General features: G+C 40.4%; 1 protein-coding gene across 2 annotated transcripts; it reads left to right on the forward strand.

Annotated features, from left to right (window-relative positions):
* Positions 1-3,056: 3,056 nt before the first annotated feature.
* Positions 3,057-13,503, forward strand: uba2 (ubiquitin-like modifier activating enzyme 2). Of its 2 annotated transcripts, none has more exons than XM_073471914.1 (17): positions 3,057-3,271; positions 4,748-4,831; positions 4,936-5,006; positions 5,191-5,255; positions 5,358-5,458; positions 5,576-5,697; positions 5,949-6,016; positions 7,463-7,584; positions 8,435-8,534; positions 9,312-9,463; positions 9,737-9,830; positions 9,981-10,093; positions 10,472-10,627; positions 10,929-11,025; positions 11,615-11,720; positions 11,870-12,012; positions 12,133-13,503. In XM_073471914.1, the coding sequence occupies exons 1-17, from the start codon at positions 3,131-3,133 to the stop codon at positions 12,354-12,356; spliced, it is 1,959 nt and encodes a 652-aa protein (XP_073328015.1). In that variant the 5' UTR covers positions 3,057-3,130; the 3' UTR covers positions 12,357-13,503. The 2 variants fall into 2 exon arrangements, with proteins under 2 accessions (XP_073328015.1, XP_073328016.1); XM_073471915.1 differs by having other exon boundaries at positions 3,070-3,271; positions 12,136-13,503.
* Positions 13,504-14,908: the final 1,405 nt, after the last annotated feature.

Below are 14,908 nucleotides of genomic sequence, written 5' to 3' on the forward strand. Positions count from 1 at the left end.
AGCGGCCCACGCGCACGCTCACGCGGACACAGGGATGCAGCACTTGAGCAAACACAACGTGTAGGCTTCAGGTGACCCATTGCCCCATTGATTCCTCCAGATCAGAGTGTGGGCTATTTGTTTACACAGCGGAGTGCAAATGGTTGACAAAGAGCGCTGACATGGACATGACTGTCTGCAACCTAAAAAGCTCGTTTCTAGAATAAAAAACACACGTTTAGTAGGCTGCATTTAAAGAGGTTAGCCTATAATTAATGTTTTATCTTTCGCTAATGATTACTCGCTTTAAATTAGCGACGGAGGCATACCGTTGCGTCCCTATTAAGTCCGTGAACGCCGATGTTAACCTCACACTGTGTAGTTAAACTCTCACTGCACACGGCCAGCTGTGAGTCTCCGGACGGCCAGAACTTTCCAGGACAGCTGGTGCGGCATTCAAGTTCCGCGTGAATTCCGCACTTTTGAGACATTTAGTGTGGAAATAATACTCGTGCCATTGACTTATCACGTTTTCAAGCTATAACATGGGATAACAGATTTTTCTTTTGGTTGTTTGCTTCAGAAACCAACCTTCAGACCTCATTTTGCTCTCCGTAACCGAAATTAAGTGGCGAAAACGCACAAGATTGATATTTCTGTCTATGTACTGATTTAAACAATGAATTAATGCTCTGCTGCCCTCAAATGCATCATTTAAAGTGCCAACGTACTACTGATGGACAGAGAATGGACTTTGTTGTCGACTCTTGGTGGCTTTTTGTAATTTAAGCCCCAAAGTTTAAGACAGTACCGGGAGGCAGCACGCAATAACGTCATCATATCTTGATGTTTCCATGGATACAGAGAAGCAGCGACGCTACAGGCTTCATTAACACAGCAGGCTCTCCTTTCATAATCTGTTATTAAAACATTACTAAAACATTTTCTTCCGGTGACAGAAAATACACTGCAAGCAGAAAGACTCACAAGAATATTTATTAGCAACCACTTTAGCTGAGTGTGTCAGCAGATGTAACAACCGGCTGACTGTAATAAACCCTGTTCACCTTTTGTGCTTGTGGGCACAGGCCTACTCATGACAGCAAACATGAGAGGTTACCACAGAGCATGGGACATGTTTGGCCTCTGTAAGGAGTGCACATGGTCAGTGCCTCAAACCTCTTTCTCCCTGGATTTTCCCACCATTAACATCATAATGTGAGGACATTTCTTCCTAATAACACCTGGTAATGGGCTTAATGGACACAGATTCCAACTGCATAATAAAAGTTTATATATTGTAGGTAGTATGAATAAAAAAGCCTATTAAGAGTCATGCCAGACATAGACAGACAGAAGCACATATTCACTGATTAATCCACTTATTGATTTATTGGCCTTAGCACAAGATCTTCTATGTTGTAATCCAAAGTGCAACTTTCTTTTGTTATTTCACAACCCCACGTAATGATTCTCATTGCCCCCTGAAGTCCTTGTTCCAATTATCTGCTTTTCTTGAGAATGTTCCCCTTTCCCTTGCTCTTGTGTTTATATTATTCATGTATGATAAGAGGGTCCATCACTTCAAAGCAAGTGTTTCCTGGGCTCTCTGGTTTCCTATACCTATAAGCCATACTGGTTTGCCATGTCAGACTATTCATATGTGTCTTTTTCTCTGATACCTACTATAAGTGCATGTAGGGTTTGTTGTATTAATACAATCAGAAATGTTACCATAATCATTACATGAAGGGCCCTGCATACCCACACAAGTGTTCTCAGTAAGATCTGGTGGATTAGTTAGGTTCAGGTTGAAGGTGGACAGAACTGTGCTGGTAATAGACACTTTTCACAGCAGACATTTTGTCTATCAAAGCAGGAAAAGCACAGGTGGAATGAATAATACTAATAATAGCCACATTCAGTTTAGGTGAGCCAGTTCCAGTGTTCAGGTATTATGAATGGTCACTCATTGACATGGCTTAGGTCTGTCGTTAATGGGTCTACAAAGTGAGGGCAGAACTGTCCGATTTCATACAAATTCCAAGCAGATGTGATGTTCACAGTGGAAAAGTTATTAATTGATGGTAACTCTAAAATGACCAAGCAACAATTAATCACAGCATCTCTCTAGTCTCTACAAAGTGGACCAGTCGGGTTAAGGGAAAACACCTGGCAGGATGTATGCAGTGCATTTAAATGTTTTTCTTCAACTAATGGCTAAATAAACCGATTTATAAAAGGATTTGAAAAATGCTGTCTAAAGTTGTTTCATTTAGCGGTGTGTCTTCATTTCATACATACCTCAATTTATGTGTCTATTATAAACAGAGCAATAACTCAAAAATGGAATTTTATGTTATCTTGGTTTTCTCCATTAGCCTTCATTATAATTATTTCCACAGCTTCGGTGCAGCCCTGTAGTCCTCTATCTGCTAGATAGTGAGATGTGGCCCGCATCATGGGACACTTGTGGCCTGTCATTTGCTGTATTGTGAAGATGCAATTTGCAAATATTATTATAGAATCTTAAATTTACATTATTATGAAGGAGACTCGGAATTGAAATTATAAGTCCCATGTACTGTAAACACACATTGAGATGATGTTTTGATTCCAGCCTGTTAACGCTGATAGAGCATATTAATACAGTAGTCGAAAAATCCTGAAATATAATAGAAATAAAGAATTAAAATAGTTGAAGAGATGCAACGAGAGGTAAGAAACAGTTAACGAGTAACTACTGGGCCTATAGTTTGGACATGTAGAGTACCAACCATCACTACTCCAAATAATTAACCGCTCCAGTAAATAGAGGAAGCAGTGTTAGTTGACTTGAGTTTATAAACTGTTAACCAATAAATTCAAGTGGATTAGTGTGTCGCATTGTTTTTTATGTTACAGAATAAACAATCATGAGAAACACTAAAATGTCCCTCACTAATTTTGAGTCGTGTATGTTCAAACGCAAGGTGAAGCTGAATTGTCAACCATCCACAAGAGGGCGCTAGACTGGCTAAGAAGCGCCTCAGAATGCTACAGAAGAAATTGAGTAACCCGGAAGTGGGCGGGACTTCGGTTCTGTAGAAGAAGAAGCTAACCGTTAGCCTCCCGGTGCTGCAGGCTCTGGTTCTGTCTCTAGCCGATCAACATGGTCCAACTGGTGGGTCCCCTCCGAAAAGAGCTGGCTGACTCCCTTTCCACCTGCAAGGTGCTGGTGGTGGGAGCGGGAGGGATCGGCTGCGAGCTGCTGAAGAACCTCGTCCTCACCGGCTTCAAAAACATCGAAGTGGTCCGTCACGCTTGTGTTTGTTTGTGTGTGTGTGTCTGTAAGCTAGTTAGCTAGCTAGCTAGCTGGCTATGATGCTAGGTCTTTGTGCTGCCCAGACTGAGCCTAGAGGTGTGCGGGCTCGGGCTAAATCCTGAGACGTGGCATGCAAAGAAATAAAACAACAGTGTATGTGGCGGGTTGTTGTTATCCGCTCTGTCTCTGTTTGTATAGTTAAGGTCATAGGCCCGAGCACAAAGTAAGCCGGTAAAAATATGAGCAATGTATGCAGTGTAGCTGGAGCATTTGGCGCCATTAACACAGCTAAGTTAGCTAGACAACTTCTTTGTAATGTAATGGCTAGCTAGCCAGTCGTCCGGCTAAATATCAGTACAGACATCATTTTGACACCCCTGTGTTTTGTTGTGTAAGGTTTTACTTTACTGCAAATATTATCACGGGTTATAAATAATGCTGGGCATGTCTGAAATTTGCGTCTGAATGGGCAACACGAGTACACTTGTTAGTAGTTGAGGATGTTCTGCTTTCGAGGGTCAGCCGAGCCGTCAGCTGTTTGGAATTGATTTCTGTCACTGATGGCAGAAAGAGGTTCGGGGACTTCTAGAGGTCCTTGAAGGATACTGATCAATTGAATTATCAATATCGACTATAACATATTTTACAGGATTAGTAGAAAACGTAAGTTATGTATCAGATTGTGTCACTGAGGTATCCTTTACAGGAGAGCTGACAACAAGAACCCTTCAGAGACAACCAGTAATCAAGAACCATGCATTTAAAGCCAGGCACATATCAATTAAGTAACAAGTGAAAATAATGAAAAACAATCACGGTAATTATAAAAATCTGATAGTAAGATGATAAACTCTTAGAGGGCAATGAAAGACAGTAGCTGATGGTATGTAGATCAGTCATTTCCTTTTAAAATGTGCACTAAACTGTGCAATTTGCATGTATACTTGGAATATGTAAGTGTACACAAGTACCTGACTGTTAAATGAGAGCAGAGATGTGTGGTAGTTAGGAAACTTTGGAGTTAGAGCTCCATACGTAAAATCATTAGATGATTCCACCTTGTCAGTACCGCTGTTGGCTGTTGAAGTGAGATGTTTTTACATCTCTGTCATAATAAAAGTCACGAGGCTCCTTGAGACGGAATTTTGGAGTGAGCCCTCTGAAACTATATGATTAATCTTTAAAGAATTGATTGTGTAGATCACAGTAAAAGATGGCATGTTGGTACAACTGACTTGGTAAATTTAAAAAATATATATAACCAGGAGACTGATTTTAAAAATGATGGATTGTAATCTAATTATTATCTTGTTGAATCATTCCAATTAATCATCATGTTATCAAAATAAAATAGCCTTTTTAAAAGTGGCTATAGTGCTTGTGTGACAGGTTGACTTCTGTTTCTGTCATTTATATTACATTACACGTCTTCGTTACTCACAATACAACTGTGTTTATCGGCAGATTGACTTGGACACCATCGATGTCAGCAACCTGAACCGTCAGTTCCTCTTCCAGAAGAAACATGTTGGCAAGTCTAAAGCACAGGTATGTAAACATCAGGAGATGAACCTCCATCACTAGAACGTTTAGGATTGTTAATCTTGTTTGACCTGGTGCCCAAATATATTTTTTTCCCTGTTGTTTTGCAGGTGGCCAAGGAGAGCGCCTTGCAGTTTTGTCCCACTGCAAATATCACTGCCTACCATGACAGCATCATGAAGTGAGTTTCTTTCTATAACATGTTCCTTTTACTAATTAAAGAAATCAGTGAGTTGTATCACACTGAGACCCAGACTTGTCAGAAGGGGTAGGTAAGGAAAACATGAAAAATAACCGCTGCATGCTTTGTTGATGGTTGTCTTTTTCAAGTTGGAACTGATTGTCTTTTTTTCTCTCCCTAACAGCCCTGACTACAATGTGGAGTTCTTCAGACAGTTCGTGCTGGTGATGAATGCTCTGGATAACAGAGGTATTCTCACGCCACCTCACTACTCAGATATTTTTATTACTCCTAAATGCCAACACATTTAAATGATGAGAAAAAAAATTAAAAAACTTTCTTTCTCCATAGCGGCCCGTAACCATGTGAACAGGATGTGTTTGGCAGCAGACATCCCTCTGATAGAGAGTGGCACGGCTGGATACCTGGGACAAGTCACAGTCATCAAGAAGGTAGAACATGAACATCTAACTCCTAACCCTGTCCATTAAAAGACTGAAGGGCAGTGATTGACCCACTTCTCACTGTCTCTCTGTCGCCCATTTTTCTTCCCTGTCCTTGGTCCCCAGGGAATGACCGAGTGCTACGAGTGCCAACCAAAGCCCACCCAGAAGACTTTCCCAGGATGCACCATAAGAAACACACCGTCTGAGCCTATTCACTGCATCGTCTGGGCCAAGTATCTCTTCAAGTAAGACTCAGCGTCATTATAACTAAGTACTTATATCACTCGTGGACTTGAGTTGAAACATAGATACATTGCACAGTTAAAACTCTCAGCAGACTGAGAACACATGTTTTTAAAAAAAATCAGTAGTTATGTAGAATATGTGATTATGTTGCAAAGGGGCTAAAACCCAAGTATGCAACTTCAGAATCAATAGAGGCCAATATTCTGTGTTCTAATGGTCATCTTGTATTGTTTGTTTCTTGCCTCTATAGTCAACTGTTTGGAGAGGAGGATGCAGATCAAGAAGTGTCACCTGACACAGCAGACCCAGAGGCTGCATGTGAGTGAGAGCGTGACATTGCGTTTCTTTGGCTCTTATATCTAATCATTTGTGACATTGTTTTTTAAAGGTCCAGTATACAGTTGTCTCTTCCCTATAGAGGCTGATTAAAATGTGAAAGGCCCTCTCTACAGTGTTAATTTTGGGTTAGGGTTAGAGTTAAAAAATATGATGAAAAAACATTCGTAAACAACGTTTTTTTCATGATGAAAACATAAATGTGATGGCTTATGGTTGGCTAAAAGGATACACACTTTATTTATAATTCAGCAAAAAGAAAAACTGTGCAGGAAGGGGAGACTGAGATGCTTTTTCAAATACTGCGCACCATGTGTTGCTGCTTTAGCATTTTGTTATGGACAGATCAGGGATTTCTCAAGATCCAGGTCGCAGGTAATCAGAAAGCTATTGGGTGCACCTGTGATGTTCTCCCTCAGCTGCAATCAGTCAGCTGGGAGACTATAATGGGGCTGCAGCTCCTCTGCTCAATTGGTTGTGTGTTTCAGGGAGTCAACACCATCACTTGGCTCTCTGCATTTACTGTTTGAGAATAATTTCTTTTGGCCAGTTTATATACATTTTGTTTCCCCCCTGATCAGTCACTCCCATTTCACCTTTGGTTTTTGGGTCCAATGTTTTTTTTGTTCGTCTATCATTTTAATAGAATTGGGTGGCTGTTGGTTTTATTCCCACTGCCACCTTTTTAGATATCAAGGGACCAGTTTGTTTTGATCCTTTTGTGTTTTGTGCAGAACTTTGTTAGTTTCCCAACCCGCGACCCCTGTCCTTCAGGTTTTGTTGTCTGGGGAAACGTAACAATTTAAAGACTGTGTGTTTTGTTTGTTTTGTTGTTTTTTTATAAGAGGACAAGCAGCTTGTTATTGTGCTAGATCTGTGTCACTTACTTTTCTTGTAGAAAAGGCTCAATGGTGACTCTGAACATGGCATTGCAGTTACTATCTAATCAGAGTGTTGCTTCTAAGATGACAGCATGTTTTATGTATGATTTGTTAGCTCTTAGATTTTAATTTTAATGGTACCATTTTTAACTACAACGTTTTTGACTAAAGACTAAATCTGACAGTCTTTAGATTTGTCAAAATGAACACTGCCCCTCTAAAGCCATTGTTTGGCTTGAATATTCTGGGCTGCTGTAGAAACATGGCAGTCCAACATGGCTGACCCTGGGGGAGAGGTCCCGCTCCCTCTGTAGATTGAATGTGTTCACTCTATGGTAGTAAAAACACGATTCTTAGTTTCAGGTGATGAAACATTATATAGAATATGTTACTGTATATTCCATTTCTGTCAATGAATCCCCCCTAAATCCAACACACTGAACCTTAACTGCTAGTTTGTGTTGTGTACACAACAGAATAGTTGGTGACATAGACAGAAGTACACAACCACCCAACACTGAGGAATGTGTCTGCATTCTGTAAACAGGGAATCCTGAAGATGCGGCAGCTCGCGCCACGGCCTCAGAAAAGGATGGAGACGTCAAGCGAGTCTCCACCAAGGAATGGGCCCGCTCCACAGGATACGACCCCGTCAAACTCTTCAACAAGGTACCAGTCAGACGAGTCAAACTTGAAGGGCTGTTTCAGAAATTCAGATGCAGACTTTGTAACGTACTACAAGTGTGATGGATACAATACACAAACGCTCTGTTTACAGAACAAATGAGCACAGAACAGCTAATTTGGGTCGCACCTGTCTTTGAAAATTGTTGATCCATATAGGCGTATTAGAGTTGATGTGATGCTGTTGATGTGATATAATTTTAAGTATGTAAGATGCAAAATTTGTACAGTTCAACCTTTTTAGCTGTATTATAATTTAGTTATTCTACTTCAAAAGATGACAAAGCAGCTGCAGTGTTGGAAAGTGACTTTGTGTTCTGTTCGCAATGCATAACACGAGGAACACACCTGGCTGTGTACTTAGACTCAAAAGAATTTGGTTTGTTCACAGGAAGAAAATGAGAGTTTCACACTGAAATAGGAGCACTGCATTTTGTGAAGTTTGCTGTGCTGCGTACAGGCCGACCAGCTGACCGTGAAAAACATGCAGAGCTCAGGAGGGTTTCATGGCCTCTGCCCTCTGTCAAATACTTTTGTGTTGTTTTAGATTTTCTTTTCCTTATTTGACCTGTAAAACTTACTGTAGTTTAGGGCTGTTTTTATTGTAGTCTGCTGGAGACCTGAAGCACCAAGTAGAACATGAATACCGGCTTACATGAATTAAAGACACAAAACATAAATAAGATGATTCATTTAGGGAGTGAAAATCTCTTATTTCTGCTGTAACTCTGATCCATGGTACCACCATACAGATGGAAATTAAACTTCAGTCTACGGTTAAAATGTGCTTTACATTTCTAATGATGCTTGTTTTTTTGTTTTTTTAACAAAACAGCTTTTCAAAGATGACATCATGTACCTGTTGACCATGGACAAGCTGTGGAAGAAGAGGAAAGCTCCTACACCTCTGGATTGGCTGCAGCTAGAGAACTCTGGTAGGTCTGTTTTTAAATATTTATGTCAAAGACAACTTTAGCTTTTACTTCAATGAAGTTTGAGGGCTGGTTGCTTGTTTGATGCTTGCTCATCCCACCACTCTGCCAAAATTGGCTCCAGCAACAGTCTTTGTAATGATGAGCAATAAACCCCAAATCTTAAAATCACAGCTGCATGACAAGAGGTGGAATGGCAGCTATGTGTGTGACATTTTTTGTCTGTACAATAGCTTAAAATGTCAAACTACTTGTCTTTCTTGAAGATACTGAGCATGTATGTGAAATGCTAAACAGTTTAGCTTCAGGGGGAGCAGAAGGTGTGGTCAGTTCATGCACTAACAAACAGAATACAACCATGTGTGTAACTATGTTTATAAACACGGAAAAAAGCAGTATGACAGAAAAATAAAAACACTGAAAAATAATATTTATCTTATAAATTGTTCACAAATGATGTGAATAATTTTACTATGATGACAGAGAAGACAGTCAAGTGTCATTGTCAGTTTTTCATTGAAGACTGGAAGAACTTACTCAAGTTTTAAATGCAATATGAAACATAACTGCAGGTGGGCTAACTGATCTTCATTAGTCTCTGTCTTGCTGTAATATTAAATGGGCAATATGTAAGAAGTTTAGTTGGAAACAAAAAATTAGCTAAAATTTTCATTTTATTTTATGCATGTAGGCAGCTATTGAGGGCCTGATTGAATGTCTTTTGGCTGTCTTAGGTGTTTGTGTGTCTAAATGTTCCTCCATATTTTTTGTGTATCCCAGCATGTCCACAGGAGGAAACTCCTGGTTCCGGTTTAAAGGACCAGCAGGTTTTAAGTGTTTGGGGTCACTGCCAGATGTTCCGGCACAGCGTGGAGACTCTCCGCTCACAGCTGCAGGAGAAGGGAGAAGGAGCCGAGCTAGTGTGGGACAAGGTGATGCAAACAAAATGATAGAGGACATGTTTGCATAGGTGCTGTAAAATCTGAGAAGAATAGGGGAAACAAATTTTACATATATTGATGACCAAAGGGTTGTCTTTTATTGTAAGAACTAAAAAGAAAAGAAGCTTTGTTTTATTTGTTGACCATTTTTGGTTTTTGGCTTGAGAATACACAGCCACAGTGAAATGTTGGTGATACACAGATACATGTAGTTGTGTGTTTTTATTGGCTCATGTGAGTTAAGTGCCTTCCTCTTGTTCTCAGGATGACCCTCCAGCCATGGACTTTGTTACCTCAGCAGCCAACCTGCGTATGCACATCTTTAGCATGAACATGAAGAGTCGTTTCGATGTAAAATGTAAGTTGGTTGTCTCTATCATGCATAGGTCTGTGTTTTATTTACTTTTGTACATCCAAATTAGTTTGGGATAATTCAGTCATTCAGTTGTATTGCATATCCACATTCATATAAGTGGCCTTGGTATATTTGTTGTATTGTTTGTTTCAGCCATGGCGGGTAACATCATTCCAGCTATTGCTACAACCAACGCTGTCATTGCTGGACTCATTGTACTGGAGGGGCTGAAGATCCTGTCTGGGGAACTGGAGTCCTGTCGCACGGTTAGTTCAACTACCAAGTATCCATGATGGCTTAAATTAGTCCAGGGAGTTGCCCATGGTTTAACAGCCACCAGTTAGCCCCGTTTTGACTGAGTAATAAGGACCATCATGCAGGGTAAAGAATTCCAATATTAAGCACTGGTAGCTTCCATTTTGTTTGCTGACATAGAAAACCTCCATGTTATAATTGTGTGAAGGAAATGAAAGTTTTTGATACATTTCTATTCTTGGTTTAATATGGGTATAGACCAAGCAGCTGAACGTGTGTTGATATTGTTGCTTGCACCCTTTGATCACATATGTTCATAGAAGTGTCCTTCCTGCCAAGTTGTCTGTTTTCCAACCGTTTACATTTATCTTTGGTTGCCTCTTCTTCAGATCTTCCTGAACAAGTGTCCAAACCTCAGGAAGAAGCTTCTGGTCCCATGTGTCCTGGACCCGCCCAGCGCCAACTGCTACGTCTGCGTCAGCAAACCTGAAGTCACAGTCAAACTCAACGTCCACAAAACCATGGTCCTCTCTCTGCAGGACAGGGTAAAATGATCCGCTTGTTTTCTGCACCGACCTGCCACAATGAAAGAGCTGTTAATATTATGCATTCACAAAGATCTTCGGCACAACTTATCTGATCTTAACAACTCTTGAAATGGTTAAACATTGACAGACAGTAGCTTGTATTTCATGTACCATATGAACTACAATGCATACATTTTTGGTGGCAAGGGTTATTTCTGTTGGATTATAAATGTTGCGATGGGCTGGTGTCATGTAAGGGTGAGATGTTTACAGTTGCCCATTGAGTGGTTGTTGACTTGCTGTTTTGGTTTTTTACCAGATCCTTAAGGAGAGGTTTGGCATGGTGGCTCCAGATGTTCAGATAGAAGATGGAAAAGGGACTATCCTCATCTCCTCAGAGGAAGGAGAAACAGAAGGTAAAGAAGAGGGGGGAATAATTGTAGTCATTCATCATTTGGACAGAAGAGGGCGCTGAGGTGACATTAGCCCTCGGTTAAAAACGTACTGGAGAGAGAAGATTAAAAGCACGAATAATGAGCCATGCATACTGTTTTGCAAGAGTTTGAAATCTTAGCGTTTTGAAATGAATAGTTTGGGATTGGAATATTTTAGCCTCATTTCCACCAAAGTACTTTTGTTATAGTATCCTTTGAACCTGTATGAAACCCAAGGTACTGTTACCAAAACACTTCTCCAGCATTTGTGACTCAATGGGAAGATGAGATATTTTTAGTTGATCTAAATAAATGTAAGCTTCATTAATGAATACAAATTATTATTATTATTATTATTATTATTATTATTATTATTATTACTATTATTATTATTAATTAATAATTAATAATATTAGAAATGTTGAGTGGTTTACAGTCTTAAAAATCACCCAAACATACACAGCAAATGTGTAATAGTTGTAAATGAATGGATGTCCCTCACATGTGTAGTACTACAAACTCTTACTTGTTATCAGGTATGCCGGTAACCATCTTATCTGCCCGTCCACAGCCAACAACAGCAAATTTCTTTCTGATTTTGGGATCCGTAACGGCAGCCGTCTCCAAGCTGATGACTTCCTCCAAGACTACACACTCCTCGTTAATGTCCTGCACACGTATGTACCTCTCTGTATATAAATGTATGAATGAATTCCACAATTGAATGGGCCTTTTTTAATTTCTTTGTTTTTTAAAGAAAATATTTTTAATGGTGACTTAAGTGAACAAAACTATAAAGGCTGTATGTTTGTGTCTTCATTGGCAGCGAGGAACTAGAGCGGGATGTGGAGTTTGAGGTAGTAGGTGAGGCCCCAGACAAAGCTCCACCCCCTCAGACTAACCAGGAAGAGGTTAACAGCATCACCAATGGCAACAAGGACTCCGCCCAGCCTTCTACCTCTTCTAAAGGTCAGCTGGAGAGAAAAACGTATTTTCTGTAACGCCGCATCTTGATTTGAATCTTTGATCTAAACTGATCGTTAGCATGTTTTTGAAATAGTATCTGCTTCTTTCATCTGTGAACACCAGCAGCACCAGCAAATGATGATGACGACATCATGATCGTAGACTCTGATGAGGAGGAAATGGCTGCTTCTAGCTCTGCAGCAGCAGCGACCAGTGGCACCAAGAGGAAGCACTCCGACGCAGAAACTGGTGAGACATCCACCAAGCGCCCACGGACGGACCAATCAAGTGCAGCAGCTGCCCCCACTGACAACGATGATGATGACGACATCATCGCTCTGGACTAACCCATTCTCCCTGGTCTCCTGAAGGACTGAACTCTTTGAACGTTTTTTGACTCGAGACTGACAGTAGGCTTAAATAAAACACCTCTTTTATGAAGAACAATTTCCTGCCCTGGTTCATCTTTGGTCAAATCCTCCCCTCAACGCTGTGTTTGTGCTTTCATACTCTGACATGATGCTGTAAATAGACTCCACATTTTAAAAAGTTTTGAGAAAAACATAGAACTGCTTTTGTTATTTTTATTATTTCTGGTCCCTATAAAATGCTTCACTTGATGGTTTAAAAAAAAAAAGTGCTTTTTTTGTATTTTTTATAAACGTACTGTATTTCTCATGCTACACAAGCCAGGGTGTTTTGTGCTTTGTGGTCAGGTTACAAAAGATTTAAAACCAAAACATTTTCTTGGGTTGTAATATTGATCTGGGTTATTTTGAAGGGACGGTAACAGACAGAGCCAGGAGTCTACAGCTTGCGATACTCTAACCAGGGTGCCTGTCTGTAGGTGCTGTTGATGTCTGTGATGGGGTTGGTAAAGCACAGAGGCACTGACAGAGAGTTTGGCCACTTTGTGCCATGGGGTGTCAGTTTGCTACCTCTTTTCTAGAACTACCATGTTTTGGCTGCAAATACGTAAACATGCCCTCCATAACACCGCCACAGTGAGGCGTCCAGCTCTTCAGATTATCAAGAAAAAAGTTACTAAGAAAGAGCCATGGAGCAGCACAGTGGTACTAACGTGGCTCCCTGGGAACTGCACTGTATCCTCGAAGCTCTGGCTAAGCACAAGTGGCTTAGATCCAGACTAATAGTTTAATGTACACACGTTATGGTTGCTTTTTATTAGTATGACTTGGTTCTGTTTTAGCAGAGGTCACAGTTTGTTTAGACAGAACCAGAGATGTTGTAGTGGTTTGACCAGAACCAGTCATTCTTGTTCGTACTACGGGGGTTAATCTGAAGGCAGCAGAGCCCTGCACTGAAACAACTAATGTGCAAGTGGAGCAGTTGAGCTCCTGCTGCCTTCACCAGTCTGACCCCTGTGCCAGTGTCACTGATTTCATATTTCATTGTGATCTGAATTGTTATTGAAAGCCTATGAGAGCCCTTTGGACCAATTTTGGTGAAGACAATAAACTCAACCAATGCAGAGCTGTCTTTGTGTTATCTTGTTAATTTGTCTGTCCTTCATGTTGGTACAGAGTCCTCTGAAGTACTATAATTTCTGTATTTTTTTTATATATATAACACATCTATCGCATTATTAAGACTGTATAGGGGAAATAACCTAAACAATGTTTTCTGGTCCTTTTGTAAAAGTTCAGCAAGATATGAGACATCAATGCACAATACCACAAAGCTCATGGAAGCATCTCACTGCTGGCTCTTTTAAACCACTGCAGTACCCCTGAAACGGGCCATGAACCTTGACATGTTAAGGAAGTTATAGCTCCACCAGGTGGCAGCAGCAGTCCACTGGTTTGAGCCAGGTGTTAAAGGGTAACTCTGAGGTGTCACTCACCGGCTAAGTGGCACTGTGGGTAATGAAGGTGCCAGGTTGTGATTAGGAAGAAGAATGTGTGCAATAAAAAAGGGGATATCTCTGGTTCTACTGTATCAGTTTTAATCATTTGTTTTTAAACTGTCCATAATGAGTCCAACAGTGTTAAAGGAGTGCAATGTTAGACCAGTGGACTGCCTTTTAAAACATGGAGCCTACATTACCCACAATGCAACTTAGCCTCCGAGTGACATCACTGGATGCAAATTTATCAGATTACATGCAGCTTCCTCTGGAGCCACATAAGGCTTTACACTACTTTTCACATATGCAGTAGTACTCCCTAAGCCCTGGCTGTAAACACACTTTAATGTGTTAAATTGGTGGAGTTGCCCTTTAATTACTGACACAACTTGTTTTAAAGGAGTTCACAAAGACATGAGACATCAACACACAATAGCACAGAACTCGTGAAAATATCAGCAGGGTCAGAGAATGACCTAAAGTAAACACTAAAACTACATGCAGAGTCTGTTGGAGCCTGTTTTTGCCAGTGTGTGTTTTTTTGTTTGTTTGTTTTTTGTCATCTGGTAAATATTTTTGGTTTGGTTCAGAGATTAAAGTCTGACAGTCATGTGATCAGCTCTGTACAGAGTGTGACATTCTTGAGAAGAGTAAACATGATGCAACACTGACAACCCAACAAACACCACACACACACACACACACACACACACACACACACACACACACACACACACACACACACGCACACACACACACACACACACACACACACACAGCACTTTACTATAAACACACGTAGTTAGATTAGAAGTTACATCAAAGTCAGTTGGGGTCAGGGCACGAGATAAACATCAAAGTTTTCAGGCCGAGGCTTGGCTTTGCAAAAGACCCGTTTCATAGCAGACACTCTTGACTTGGTATACTGTAGCAGGAAGGCAAGTTTAATTATATAGCACAAATACACAAAGGAGATACCAAGATAAATAGAAACATTTGATAGGAAATTAAAAGTTGATAACAGACACATAA

The sequence above is a fragment of the Pagrus major genome, chromosome 8 (assembly GCF_040436345.1).
Source record: "Pagrus major chromosome 8, Pma_NU_1.0".
NCBI lineage: Eukaryota > Metazoa > Chordata > Actinopteri > Spariformes > Sparidae > Pagrus > Pagrus major.

Bases quoted from the DNA above. Each gene is read 5' to 3' on its own strand.
- uba2 (XM_073471914.1), top strand. From the start codon at position 3,131: ATGGTCCAACTGGTGGGTCCCCTCCGAAAAGAGCTGGCTGACTCCCTT. The intron at 5,007-5,190 runs GTGAGTTTCTTT...TCTCCCTAACAG, and splicing joins TACCATGACAGCATCATGAA to CCCTGACTACAATGTGGAGT. The intron at 5,459-5,575 runs GTAGAACATGAA...CTTGGTCCCCAG, and splicing joins AAGTCACAGTCATCAAGAAG to GGAATGACCGAGTGCTACGA.